This window comes from Myotis yumanensis, unplaced genomic scaffold (assembly GCF_028538775.1).
Source record: "Myotis yumanensis isolate MYYU_CA2020_CCGP unplaced genomic scaffold, mMyoYum1.0.hap1 SCAF_2, whole genome shotgun sequence".
In the NCBI taxonomy this organism is placed as follows: domain Eukaryota; kingdom Metazoa; phylum Chordata; class Mammalia; order Chiroptera; family Vespertilionidae; genus Myotis; species Myotis yumanensis.
The window spans coordinates 45,611,650-45,624,948 of NW_027223753.1; the positions used below are offsets into that span (position 1 = coordinate 45,611,650).

General features: G+C 43.1%; 1 protein-coding gene across 2 annotated transcripts in view; it reads left to right on the plus strand.

The window, feature by feature from the left end:
* The window catches only part of PGM1 (phosphoglucomutase 1), a 56,577-nt gene that overhangs the window by 26,558 nt on the left and 16,720 nt on the right, over nucleotides 1-13,299 (plus strand). For both annotated transcript variants that reach the window (XR_011470243.1, XM_070405275.1), the window contains exons 3-7: nucleotides 12-158; nucleotides 1,617-1,742; nucleotides 5,117-5,307; nucleotides 6,833-6,987; nucleotides 9,888-10,003. Coding sequence is in view for 1 of the 2 variants with exons in the window: in XM_070405275.1 (XP_070261376.1) it covers nucleotides 12-158; nucleotides 1,617-1,742; nucleotides 5,117-5,307; nucleotides 6,833-6,987; nucleotides 9,888-10,003 (735 nt within the window). In the remaining variant the exon portion in view is untranslated. The remainder of the gene's footprint in view (nucleotides 1-11; nucleotides 159-1,616; nucleotides 1,743-5,116; nucleotides 5,308-6,832; nucleotides 6,988-9,887; nucleotides 10,004-13,299) is intronic.

Here is a 13,299-nt window from a genome sequence, read left to right on the forward strand (position 1 = left end):
TTGGTTTCCAGGTCCTGCTCCCGAAGCAGTAACTGATAAGATTTTCCAAATCAGCAAGACAATCGAAGAATATGCAATTTGCCCTGACCTGAAAGTAGACCTTGGAGTTCTGGGAAAGCAGCAGTTTGACCTGGAAAACAAGTTCAAACCCTTCACAGGCATGTTTACCTCCCCCTTCCCCCAACCCCTCCTGCCCACTCCTAGTTCCAACTTGAGCGATTTGCCTTTCCAGGTGTTAATAATGTGGGTGTTCAGCTTCAGAAAGATTGTGGTCACTGAGCCTTGCATGCATTAATTAGCAGGTCTGGAATTGGGTCTGGGACTCTAGAGACCTGGGCTCTCTGGGCACTGCGGGTGATCAGCAGTGTGACCCTGGGTAAGTCATTTCCAAATCTCAAGGCCTCAGCTTCCATATCTACCAAATAAAACGAATTTGGCTAGAAGACTTGTATGATTATATTCATAACTAACTTTTATTGAGCTTTTTTAATGTGCCAAGCTCTTACCATTTATTATTCCTCTTTATTCTTTCAGTAGCCCTGTGAGGGCAGCACTGTCGGTATTCACTTTTTCCAGGTGAGGAGAAAAAGGCTGAGAGAGCTTGAGTAACAGGCTCAGCTCACACAGGGAGTGAGCGGTAAGCCAGGATTCAAACCCAGGTGTGAATGATTCCAAAGCCTGGGTTTTGATTTTTTTTTCCCTGCCCTAATATTCAGTAAAATCAAATTACACCATTTTGGGGGCTAAATTGAAACCCCCTGTGTAGGCAGTCGTGTTAATCATTTTGTTGTTAAATATCAAGGTATTACAATGATTGATGGAGTAAATGTTTGTGAAATTATTCATATTAATCAAATAAGGGTGAGATGGTTGGCAATGTGACTTGCATTTCAACTTTGCTCTAACATGTATTCTTCCCCCTGGACTGCATTTTTTGTTTGAACCTACCCATGGAGAGCAGACAGTTGCATCCTAACAAAGAGAAGGTGGTACTTTGCCACATCCTGAAGACCTGCTTAGGGTTTAGAAAACATTAGTAGAGAATTTCTTAAATTCTTAACATCTTGAAAATGTTCAGACCCCTGAAAATCCAGCAAGACTAAGTTCTTATATTTATTTTATTCCTTTAGTGGTGCATGTGAAAATGATTCATTAAAAAATACTTTTTTTCTGCTTTTTATCATTAAATCGTGATGGCAATGGGCCTGGAAAAAGGAAAGGAAAGTAGGTGTCACATTTTCTGTTATTTATGACACCAAAACACACTTCTCATGAAGATGGATAGGGAATCAGTGTGGCAGAAAAGCTTGAGTTTACCACCAGGCAAACCTCCGTCAAAAATCCCCTGTGTGCCCCATCCCAGCTGTGTGGACAAGTGGTTTAACCTTACAGACCTTGCGTTTCCTTGTCTACAAAATAGGATCAGATCATTTACCTCCCAGGAACATTGTTAGTGTTGAATTCGGGATCCGGTACCGTCCTGGCATCTGGGGGCTGCTCGGTAATTGGCATTTTAACACAGCCATGGCATGTTTGCAGCAATGCCATCATTGCAGAGGAGAACATTTCTAAATGTGCTTAGTGCCTCCATCTTTCAATATTGCCTCTTCCCGCAGTGGAAATTGTGGATTCGGTGGAAGCTTATGCTGCGATGCTGAGAAACATCTTTGATTTCAGTGCACTCAAAGAACTGCTGTCCGGTCCAAACCGACTGAAGATCCGCATCGATGCCATGCACGGAGGTACGGGCTGCTCCCCTGCCGCGCCCTTCTCTCAGACGCGAAGCTGCTCTCCGCTCTGTGCATCATGATGCTTTAACAAGCCTTTTCTTAAGACTCCCTCTGGCTCTTCTCCCCTCATTTTTTAATTTAAATTTATTGGGGGTAACTTTAGTTAATCACATTATATAAGTTTCAGGCATGCAACCTTATGAATACATCATCTGTATATTGCATTGTGTTTCCACCACCTAAAGTCTCATCTCCTTCCGTCACCATACATTTGACCCCCTGTGCCCTCTTCCTCCACCCTCCACGCCTTTCCCCCCTGGTAACCACCATACTGTGGTCTGTGTCTATGCGTTTGTTCGTTGCCTTTTGTTTTATAGCCCACATAGGCCTGAAATCATATGGTTCTTGTATTTCTCCATCTCTGATATTTTTTAAACAATTATTTTGCAACCATTTCAACAATACCCACAGAAATAAAAATCTGACTGTATGCAGCAGGCAGTCGAGACAGTCCCCACAGCAAGGTGGTGTGAAGGGCAGTGTCTTCACATTAAGCATCAGGTTTGTGTCATGTGCAGCCGTGTTTGTGGACTCTTCCTGCCTCTCCGAAGATACCTTACGTTCTATTCTAAATACCCCTCTGTTTCCAAGGGGGCGTTTTGTCATTTACTAGATGTGGTGAACACGCTCCTGAGCCCCACAGCCCCTCTCGCCTGCCCCCGCATGCTCCTTTTCTTAGAAGCGGGCAGAGCAAGCCCGGGATTAAATTCAGGAACAACAGGATGTGTGTCTCTCCCTCTTCTTCCTCTGGGGGCTGTGTAGCCAGGTCAGTGGAGACAGCAGCTGTCATTATGAAGTGAACCATGAGGTTTTCTTGCTTGTAGGAATACAGGAATTCCTGAGCATTTAGGTTGTCCATTTGTTTTGTAATAATTTAGAATTTTGGAAGCTTTGAGCAGCAGGATTTTCCTTGTTGTTGGAATCCAGCTGCTTGTCTGGCTGAGAAAGACTTTCTGCTGTGCTGAACCCTTTTGATGATGCTGTTGAGAGCCTCCTGTTAACACTGCATGACCAGGGTTAGAAAGCCTTCTCCTGGAGGGCTGGATCTCCCATCCTGAAACTCCTCCCCTTGGGTCCTAACTTGGCTTTGGAGTCCCATGAATGGGTCTACTTTTTTGTTAAACCTCACTCAAGGCCATGCTTAGAGAGATTAAGGGAGATAGATAGATAGAGATAGAGATAGAGATGGAGATAGAGATAGAGAGATAGATAGATAGATAGAAACATCAATGTGAGAAACACTGATCGGTTGCCTTCAGCACAGGCCCTGACTGGGAATCAAACCCGTAACTTAGGCATGTGCCCTGACCGGAAATTGAAGCAACAACTTTTTGGTGCACAGGACAATGCTTAACCAACTGAGCCTTTCCAGCTGGGCTGGGTGTACTTCTTTATTCAGACAAAAGCTATTCTGTTTTTTCAAACCATGCGACAGACATGTATTGAGTACCTACTATGTGTATGGTTGGTGGGTAGGCCTGGACTCAAAGAGCTTGCAGTGCCTGGAGTGATGAGATGGGTAAAAAACTAACATCACCAGGCCCTAGCTGGTTTGGCTCAGTGGATAGAGCACCGGCCTGCAGACTGAAGGGTCCTGGGTTTGATTCCATTCAAGGGTACATGCCCAGGTTGCGGGCTCGACCCCCAGTGTGTAGGAGGCAGCCAATCAATGATTCTCTCTCATCAGTGATGTTCCTATCTCTCTCTCCCTCTCTCTTCCTCTTTGTAATCAATATAAATATATATTTTTTAAAAAACAACACAAAAAGACTACCATCACCAAGGCCAACAAAATGAGGATTAGATAGAATTTCAAGTATTCTCTTTGGGGTGTGGAAAAAGGTATAGTTTGACAAGGCAGTATTAAGCAAGGTTTCTTGGAAGAAGTGGCAATCGATTTAGCTTTTATGTAAGACAGATCGAGGGTGGTGGAAAATCAAGTGATGGTCATTCCCAGTGAGGCAGTGGCTGTAGCAAATGCATGAAGTTTTATATTTTTAAGATGCCACATTAGAGGAGTGAGGAAAAGCCTAAGTTGGCTCAGGAATAGGACTTATAATGGAGTATTTGCTGAGAGGAGCTGGTTATGAAGTAGACTTCTTTCTTCAGGCCTTTTCGTTGTTCCTCTAATGCAGTGGTTCTCAACCTCTGGCCCTTTAAATACAGTTCCTCATGTTGTGACCCAACCATAAAATTATTTTCGTTGCTACTTCATAACTGTAATGTTGCTACTGCTATGAATCGTAATGTAAATATCTGATATGCAGGATGGTCTTAGGCGACCCCTGTGAAAGGGTCATTCGATCGCCCAAGGGGTCGCGACCCACAGGTTGAGAACCGCTGCTCTAATGCCTCCATTTCTATATCCTTTACAGCCCTGGCTGCCTAGATCTCATTCTGTGTTGTGTCAATCGCTTCCTTAACATGTGGCTCCTAATGGGAGATACACATTCTATTCTGTTCTGATCTCTGCAACATATATTGGTGTCAGTACCTTGAGGAAAACACATTCTCAATATTTTAGAAATGAATGTTCTTGGTAGTTATACTGGATGTCACCATAACGTATGGGACTAGTTTTTCCTGATGTTCATTGTTGTAGTTACTGTTTTTATCTGTACTCTTTTGATCAGTTTGTCAGATAACTTGATAGAGTAGAAAGATTAGGGCTCTGAATCCCAGCTCCCACTCCTACTGTGTAAGTTTGGGCAAACAGTTTCATATCAGAACCTCAGTTTTCTTTTCTATAAATTGATGGTGATAATTATAATGCAAACATTTATACCATGTGCCAGTACTGTTTTCAGTGTTTCATATTTATTAACTCTCTTAACCCTGCCAGATAGCTACTACAATTATCCTCATTATGCAGATAGAGGAGACAAAGGCACAAAGAGACTAAATAACTTTCCCAGAATTATACAGCTGGTGACTGGCAGAGCTGGGATTTGAACCTAGGCACTCCGATCCCAGAGTCCATGCTCTTAAACACCGAGCTGTGCCACCCTGTGGGCCTTTTCAAGGACTGAGTGAGAAAATGGTTGAGAAGCGTCTGGCACAGGTGTGTCGTAGGGCCTTCATGATGGTCAGCTCCTTCCCTTCTCCCCACTCTTTCCTTGATCAACTGGCCCCACCCTTTCCAACCTAATCTCTCATTACTCCTTTTCTTAGAACCTCCTACTACAGCCGGGCTTATGTTTCCACTAGCTCCTGCATACAGTTTGCACATTCTCATTGTTGTGCATGCCATTTTCTACCTCATCCCCCAACCCTCACGGACTTTCATAAGCGTTATTTTCTGAGTCTTCATTTCATGCTGGACGCAGTGGTGGGACCGTATGTAAAGAAGATCCTCTGCGAAGAACTCGGCGCCCCTGCAAACTCGGCAGTCAATTGCATTCCTCTGGAGGACTTCGGAGGCCACCACCCTGACCCCAACCTCACCTACGCAGCTGACCTGGTGGAGACCATGAAGACAGGAGAGCATGACTTTGGGGCTGCCTTTGATGGAGATGGGGTGGGTATAAGTGCCTTTACGTGAACTCTGACGCAGGCTAGGCCTGATCCTACAGAGGAGGAAAAGTGGGCTGCACCTGCCAGACCCTGTGGGCCTAGTGTGAGAGTCAAGACCTTTCATTGCACCTGGGGTCAGGGCCAAAAAATTAAAAGACCTTCTCAAACAGAAATAAGAGTCTTTGAAATGAACCCATGTTTTCTTTTTTTAAATATATTTTTATGGATCTCAGAGAGAGCAAGGGTGAAGGAGAGAGCAATAGAAACATCAATGATGAAAGAGAATCATTGATCGACTGCCTCCTGCACACCCCCTCCTGGGGATGGAGTCTGCAACCCGGGCATGTTCCCTGACTGGGAATCAAACCGTGATCTCCTGGTTCACCGGTCAGCCCTCAACCACTGAGCCACACAGGCCGGGCAACCCATATTTTTAATTTCAGACATTCATGTTTGCTAAGAGTGGCAGGATATTTAGGGTCTTGTTATGATCTAATGACTACTGATTCATGAGCTGGCTGGGTTCTAGATACCTATCCTAAGATAGGTTTCTATTCTCAACTAGCAGCTAGCTACTTATTCAATCTCTGGAAAGGATTTTGGAAATATAATATCCCCATTCATTCATTTACAATAGTTGAATGATGGAACTATAATGAGAGCATTAACCTTTTATTCTCTCTCTATAATTAAGATTTTTAATACCCACTCTTTTATTTACATTGGTGAACATATACCAGACAAGGAGGAAATGTGTTTTAGGTTTGCATTCTTGATATCTCAGAAATAATAGGCACTACACATGTCTACTTCATTGAAAATATGTATATTCTTTATTGTTGCTTGTTGTTCCTTGACATTAGCTAGATTTATTATTTTCCTGAAATATAAATTTTCCCATATCAAAATTTGGGGAAGTTGAAGTGGTCCGGAGCAGACACTATTTTGCAATGCATCTTTCTGAGGCAGTGCATGATGGGAGTTTCTCTTCCCTGTGTTCTAGAACTTCCCGCATATCAGGCACCAAGGAAGCAGGGATAGTGGCAGCATACCTTGTGGTTCTGCACCAAATGGACGGGCCATGATTTAGAAGCCCTTCCTTGAAGAAATCTGCTTTGTTCCTCGAAGGATGCCAGACAGGCCTACCAAACTATATAAATAGCCAGCATTTCCATTCTTGTTTCTGTCTCTCCTGACCTCTGGGAGAGAGGTGATTGGTTCCAGGGTTTGGAAAAGGCCTGGGAGGTTAAAGTCAGCTGGCATCTGGAGGGAGAACAGGGTATTCGGTTGAGAAGGAGTTGGCTTGCGCTTTCATTGAAAACAGTTTTAGCTCTTTGGCTCAGTGGTACTGTACAGATCCATTTGAAACAAATCCAGTGTTTAAAGCCCACGCTGAACAAATGTATTAGTTTCAAGTTTTATAATTTAAAGTTTCATTCCCCCCCGCCCCCCACCACCATGTAGGATAGTTTGGTTTCTTCCACAGTTTGACTAAAAGCTCTTCCTTTGAAACTCCCTCTCTCTCAAAGGATCGAAACATGATTCTGGGCAAGCACGGCTTCTTTGTGAACCCTTCAGACTCCGTGGCCGTCATTGCTGCCAACATCTTCAGCATTCCATACTTCCAGCAAACCGGGGTCCGCGGCTTAGCACGCAGCATGCCCACCAGCGGGGCCCTGGACAGGTAGGTCTCTCCGTTCCCCTGGCCCTCCGCAGGCCCTTTTCCGTGCTTGGAACACTCTTCCTCCCCTTCCAGCCAGGGCATCTGATGCTAAATAAGTGCTTATTTTAGGAAGGAATGGGTGAAGTTTTTTCTGGGTGAGATGTCCCGTCTCTGTGATCCCTTTAGCACCCTGCACTTCTTCCACCCCCCGCATATACCACGCTGTGTTCTGGTAGCCTGCGTACTTAACTATCGGCCCTCCTGGACTATAAACTTCTACAGAGAAAAGACTGACTACTTCACCATCTTAAACTCCACCTGACCATAGTGTGTCTAGCACATAGATAGTAGGGGATACACACACGTGCATGCACACAGTTTAGAAAATGAATGATTGAATGTTAATGAATAAATGAATGGATGGCCCTCCCACTGTAGTCAAGACATTATTCTAAAGAGCCATTTCCTTTAGCAGTGTGCAGAGTGTGGGGAAAGAGCAGTTTGAAGTAAGATCAGTGTTTCAAAGAAGGATTCCTCATCCCTCCCTCATCGGATACCCATGCACATACAAACACAGCAAGTGTTCACTTATTAAAAATCGAAATAAACTGAAAGCTCAAATGGTTAAAAAAATTTACATTCAGTTTTTATGAGAAAGGACCCAGTGACAATAAACAGTGGATATCTGTGAGTTGCTTATTTATTTATTTATTATATATAACCTTATTTATAAAAGCTTTAAGGTGGATTATAAGACCACATCTAAAATTATTGAAAAATATCAGTAATAAATAACAAATGAGGGCCAACCAGGGAGAATGTTAATTAGAACGTCAGGTGCCTAGTACATGCTGAATGAGTGAATAAAGAACAACTGAATGAATAAAAGGCCATAGCAGGTAGGTAGGAAAGCAGAACGCACATATCTAGGCTCTTATAATAATAACTAATATTTATTGAGCGTTACCTTGTGCTAGACACTGAGTACTTGATATGCTGTAAGTCATTAATTCTCAGACCAACCCCGTGGGGTAAATGCTATATAAACCCCACTTTACAAGTGGGAAAACAAGAGGGACAAAGAAGGTAAGTAGCATGCCCAAGGTCACCCAGCTAGTAAACGGCTGAGTCAGGACTTAAACCCAGAATCTTTGCTCCTAACCACTGGGCCACGTAGCAGTTTTCTATTGTGGGTTTTGTGTGCATGTGTGTTACAGAATAGTGCTGACGTCAGCTAACAGGAGAATAATGATTAATATTCATATAGTGGTTTGTGTTTTACACAGTGCTTTTTGACATTCATCATCTCCTCACAGCAATCTTTATTTTTTCTTGTTAATCCTCACCCAAGGGTATTTTTCCATTGATTTTTAGAGAGAGTGGAAGGGAGTGGGAGAGACACAGAGAGAGAAACATCGATGTGAGAGAGACACATCGATTGGTTGCCTCCTGCACAAGCCCCAACCAGAGCCAGGGATTGAGCCTGCAACCTAAGTACATGTCCTTGACCCTAATCGAACCCGGGACCCTGCAGTTCTCAGGCCAACATTCTATCCACTGAGCCAAACAGGCTAGGCCAGTGATGGCGAACCTTTTGAGCTCGGCGTGTCAGCATTTTGAAAAACCCTAACTTTGATATTTGCAACCATAGTAAAACAAAGATTTATATTTTTGATATTTATTTTATATATTTAAATGCCATTTAGCAAAGAAAAATCAACCAAAAAAATGAGTTCGAGTGTCACCTCTGACACACGTGTCATAGGTTCGCCATCACTGGGCTAGACCATAGCAATCCTTGTTTTTAAGAAGAAGAAGAAACCAAAAAAGAAGTTAGCTGTCTTGTCTAGGACCCCACAACTAAATAAGAGCTTGGATCAGAACCCAGGCCTTCTGCCTCTGCATCCTCCACCTAAAGCCGTGAGCTGGTGTGTGGCCACATTGTACATTAGACCTATCAGGTCCTGAAATACTTTCTGCATCATCCAAGAACAGTTTAATTCCAACTTCTGGAAAAACTGATAATCCATATATAGAACCACAATGGAGACACCTCATTACCCAGAAAAACATTCATTGTATTTCACAGTTTTCAAAATCTTAGATTTGATTTTCCTCAAACGTTAGAATCGAAGCTCGACACTGTTTTGTTAGCATCAGGCAGGCATTCTGGAAAGCAAACCTCACCAAAACAGTGAATGAAATGTGGTAACTTCCTGTTCAAAGGGAAAGGCATCTAAAAAGAAGTCACTGAAAGTTTTAAATAATCTAAAGAAATATAGGGAGAAGTAAAAGATGTGTTGGAGGGGACAGGGGACCATGGGTCAGTGTGGATGAAGCTGATGCAATGGGAGAGCCCGCTGGGCACTGTCCTTGTGGGGCCTTCTGGTGAAATGAAAGGAACATTCGACTGGCAGCTGAACAGCAAGCACTGGGCATCCTGGCTGTGTGACCTTGGGCTGATCACACAACATTCTGCGCCCTCTTTCCTTCTCTGTAAAATACTGACCTCCTAGACCCCATATTCTATTATTTTGTAATTATAAGTACATCAAAACATCATTCTTTTGTTCTTTATAGAATAGTTATAGATGTTGACTATCTCCAAAACATGTGCGTTTAAATAGCCCCCCAAACAGCCTTGCACATTTTGCTCCTGTTGCTTCTTCTAAAATATTAAAGTCAGTGAGCTGAGCTATTTCTTTCTCCTTCCTCTTCTACCCGCTCCTCTGAGTCCACATAGAATAGCCCATTGTGCACAAGTTTTCTCTGACGCTTTTCCACCAATCCTAGAATTGTGTCTACCTCTGAGCAGCGCTAAATGGGACCCTTGATTACAATAATGGTTGCTATTTTCCATCCCTCACATGGCTATGCTAACAGTCCTGCTGTGATGTAACTTTGATTTCATGCCTTTGAAGGGTGGCTAATGCTACAAAGATCGCTTTGTATGAGACCCCCACTGGTTGGAAGTTTTTTGGGAATTTGATGGATGCAGGCAAACTGTCCCTCTGTGGGGAGGAGAGCTTCGGGACCGGTAAGTGCGCAGCCCTGCGCTACCCCTTTCTTTTCCTGTAAACAATACCTGCGGTGAAAGCTTAGGCTGCTCGGTCCGCACTGAAATAGCAACGGTAGCTGATGTGTCCTAAATCAGGATGCAACTTATTTATAACAACCCTGATGAAGTGTACACGTTTGAAAAGCGGGAAGCACGTTCAGCCAAGGAGGGCTAATTTTACTTTCAGGAGGATCACATCTACCGAGACAGGAAGCTTGGGGCCCTCCTCGGCAGCCTGGTCATTGAGTCTGTGGGGACTTAACAGAGTGATAAACATATTTTTCTTCCCTCGGTGGTCAAGGAAACCTTTATAAATGTTTTCATTTCTAGGAAGAAATATGGTAGAGCGAGTCAGTTTTTCATTTTTATTTAAGGGAAGGTTTCAGCACAGCATTAAATCATGCTCTTTAATAGGCCCGGGTTTTCTATAGCAATGAGTTGTGATTTATTGAGGTTAAATGAAGGGAGACCATTAGGGTGGAACTAAGTTGCTAGGTGATCAAGAAATTAAAACTACTTTCTTAACCATGAGGATGTATCTGTAAATTGTGGTATAATGAAAGAGTGGGATGTGGTATGCTTGGGGGATGTCCAAACACCTTTACACCCCACTTTCTGTGCTCTCCCTCCTCTTCTTGGCCTATCCGTTGTTTACCTGAAGTACCACCTCTGTGACCTTCCCCACTACCCATCCTACCTACAATGATCTCTCTTCCTTTCCAAACAGCCATTTTGGTGTGTGGCCCTTTCCTATGTGTTAGTCTCCAGCTAGGTTGCAAGGTACTTCAGTGGCCATATTTCTTCTCCTCCTGTTCCCTCTATCCCATATTTTGAAGTAAAAGGACCAATGTTCTTTGTCCTTCAGTATTCTACTTCCATTCTTTAGCAAAGAAAAGAAGACCAAAATCCAGTGTTCTGTGAGTCTCGCCATTGAGTTGCAGTTCATTTGAGGTTAAACAGAATAGAATGCTGATTTCATTTATTATCCCACAAGTCCTGGGGTAGGGTGGAAATTTTGAGACACCTATTTATAAAATTACAAGCAATTTAATATCCTTGGGGGAGTGGCAATACTTCTTGGTATTGAATTGGCTTGATAGAATTGTAGGGTTTTAAGAAAGATGAATGAGGTGTAGCATTGAACAGTGTCCACAAAGAAGACTGGATGATTTCCCAAGGTTCTAGGTCCACTTAGGGTACCACTCCAGTGGTTCTCAACCTTCTGGCCCTTTAAATACAGTTCCTCACGTTGTGACCCAACCATAAAATTATTTTCGTTGCTACTTCATAACTGTAATGTTGCTACTGTTAATAATCGTAATGTAAATATCTGATATGCAGGATGGTCTTAGGCGACCCCAGTGAAAGGGTTGTTCGACCGCCAAAGGGGGCACGACCCACAGGTTGAGAACCGCTGGCTTAGACCTTTCCTACCTCATAAAGTATGGGTGATGCTACATTACTCCACAGGACACTAGATGAATAACCAATGAACCTGTGAGGTGGTCTCCTCCCATGAGATTCCCCCTAGTGTTACCCAGAGCAAGCTTGGTACCAGTCCCTCTTTATGGATGAAGCTGTCTTTGGAGGCAAACACCATGTCTAAATCTTTGGTGTTCTAACTCCATGTACCTGTTTCAAATGAAAGAGAAAAGTCTAGAACAAGGCTTCCCAGGGTGTTTGGAAGTCTAGAAAGAGGTTTCCCATGAGAGGGTTCTGAGTTCAGTGATGATTGGGAAAATTGGATACACCTCTCTGTCTTGGTGATTCACATTGTTAACATAGGAAGATTCCAAAACATTCCACTGTAAGAAATCCTGTCTGTATGGTTTTAGCTAAACTGAGTCAAGTGCCTGCCTCTTTTATTTGGTGATATATCCAGTAACTTCTTGCTCCACAGGCCCCTGTGGGCATCACTGGTCCAGGTAAATCAGAGCCCTGGAGCCTACTAGGCATCCCCTGTATTGAGTGACCGGGGATAGGCTTGAAGACGGCACAGCACAAGCTGCTCCGCTGTCATGTGCCAGGCCTGCAAGGACTGGAAGGCAGTCCTCAGGTTCTCTCTTCTCCAGGCCACCCTCATGTCACATTACTTATCTACCCAAAACCAGCTTCTGGGTGCTCCCAAGTTCACCAGTGCTCCTCTTAGGAAATCAGGTGCCCACTGGGCCTCCAGGGTTGACTGGCAGGTAAGGAATAGAGTGGGATGATTATTTCCAGGGAACTGGGCTCTGAACTGTGCTTGATATGACCTTCACTTATGTTAGCTTTTAGGACATTTTATAATACTGTTTGGCCCATATAATGTTATAGATAATTAAACCCCTTTGAGTTTTTACTCAAGAGCATTTGGCAAGAAAAGTTTCCTATGTGACTTTTGTGGAATTGATTTCTTTAAACCCAAGTATTTGACTTTAAAAAACATATATATATTTTAATCGATTTCAGAGAGGAAGCGAGAGGGAGAGAGAGAAACATCAAGGATGAGAGAGAATCATTGATTGGCTGCCTCCTGCATGCCCCCTACTTGGGATCAAGCCCCCAATCCGGGCATGTGCCCTGACCAGAAATGGAACCATGACCTCCTGGTTCATAGGTCAATGTTCAACCATGGAGCCACACTGGCTGGGTCCAAATATTTGACTTTAAATTTCCTGTTAACGTTTGTTCTTGTTTATTTATTTGTCAACCCACTCAACAAATACTAAGTGTCAACCATGGTTCTGTCTTCCCTTAGATACCTTTTTTATTCAAACAGAATGCATCATGAGAAGAATTCGCAAGCTCTTTCTCTCTTTCTCTTTGAAAAAAAGAAAATTGTTTTGTAATATTTCTGAGATAAACATTTTAGAAATCAGACTGGATAGCCATGGGTCTCCACTGCTGTGAATGAGTGTAGCTGAACTTACTTAACTTCTGCTCTTCTAATTTATAGAGGAGTTAATTTCTACCTACCACATCCCTCGATGGCAAATGTTTCTAACAATTCCCTTACAGAGTTTCTCAGGGTTGATATTAGTGATTCTAAAAGCTTTGAAATATTTGAATTCTGTAGCTTAATTGAGTATAGGATCATTGATTTCTGCATTTTCCCAGGCCAGATCAGAGGCAGTTTCTCAGAGAGCCTCCCTAACCTTCCAGAGTGGGTCACATCCCCCTGGCACTACACACTTCTCCTTTGTTGCACGTATTGCAGCTATAATTTTTACATTTATTTATGATGACTTTATTAATGTCTTCTAGCTCCACTAGACTATAATTTCCACGAGAACAGG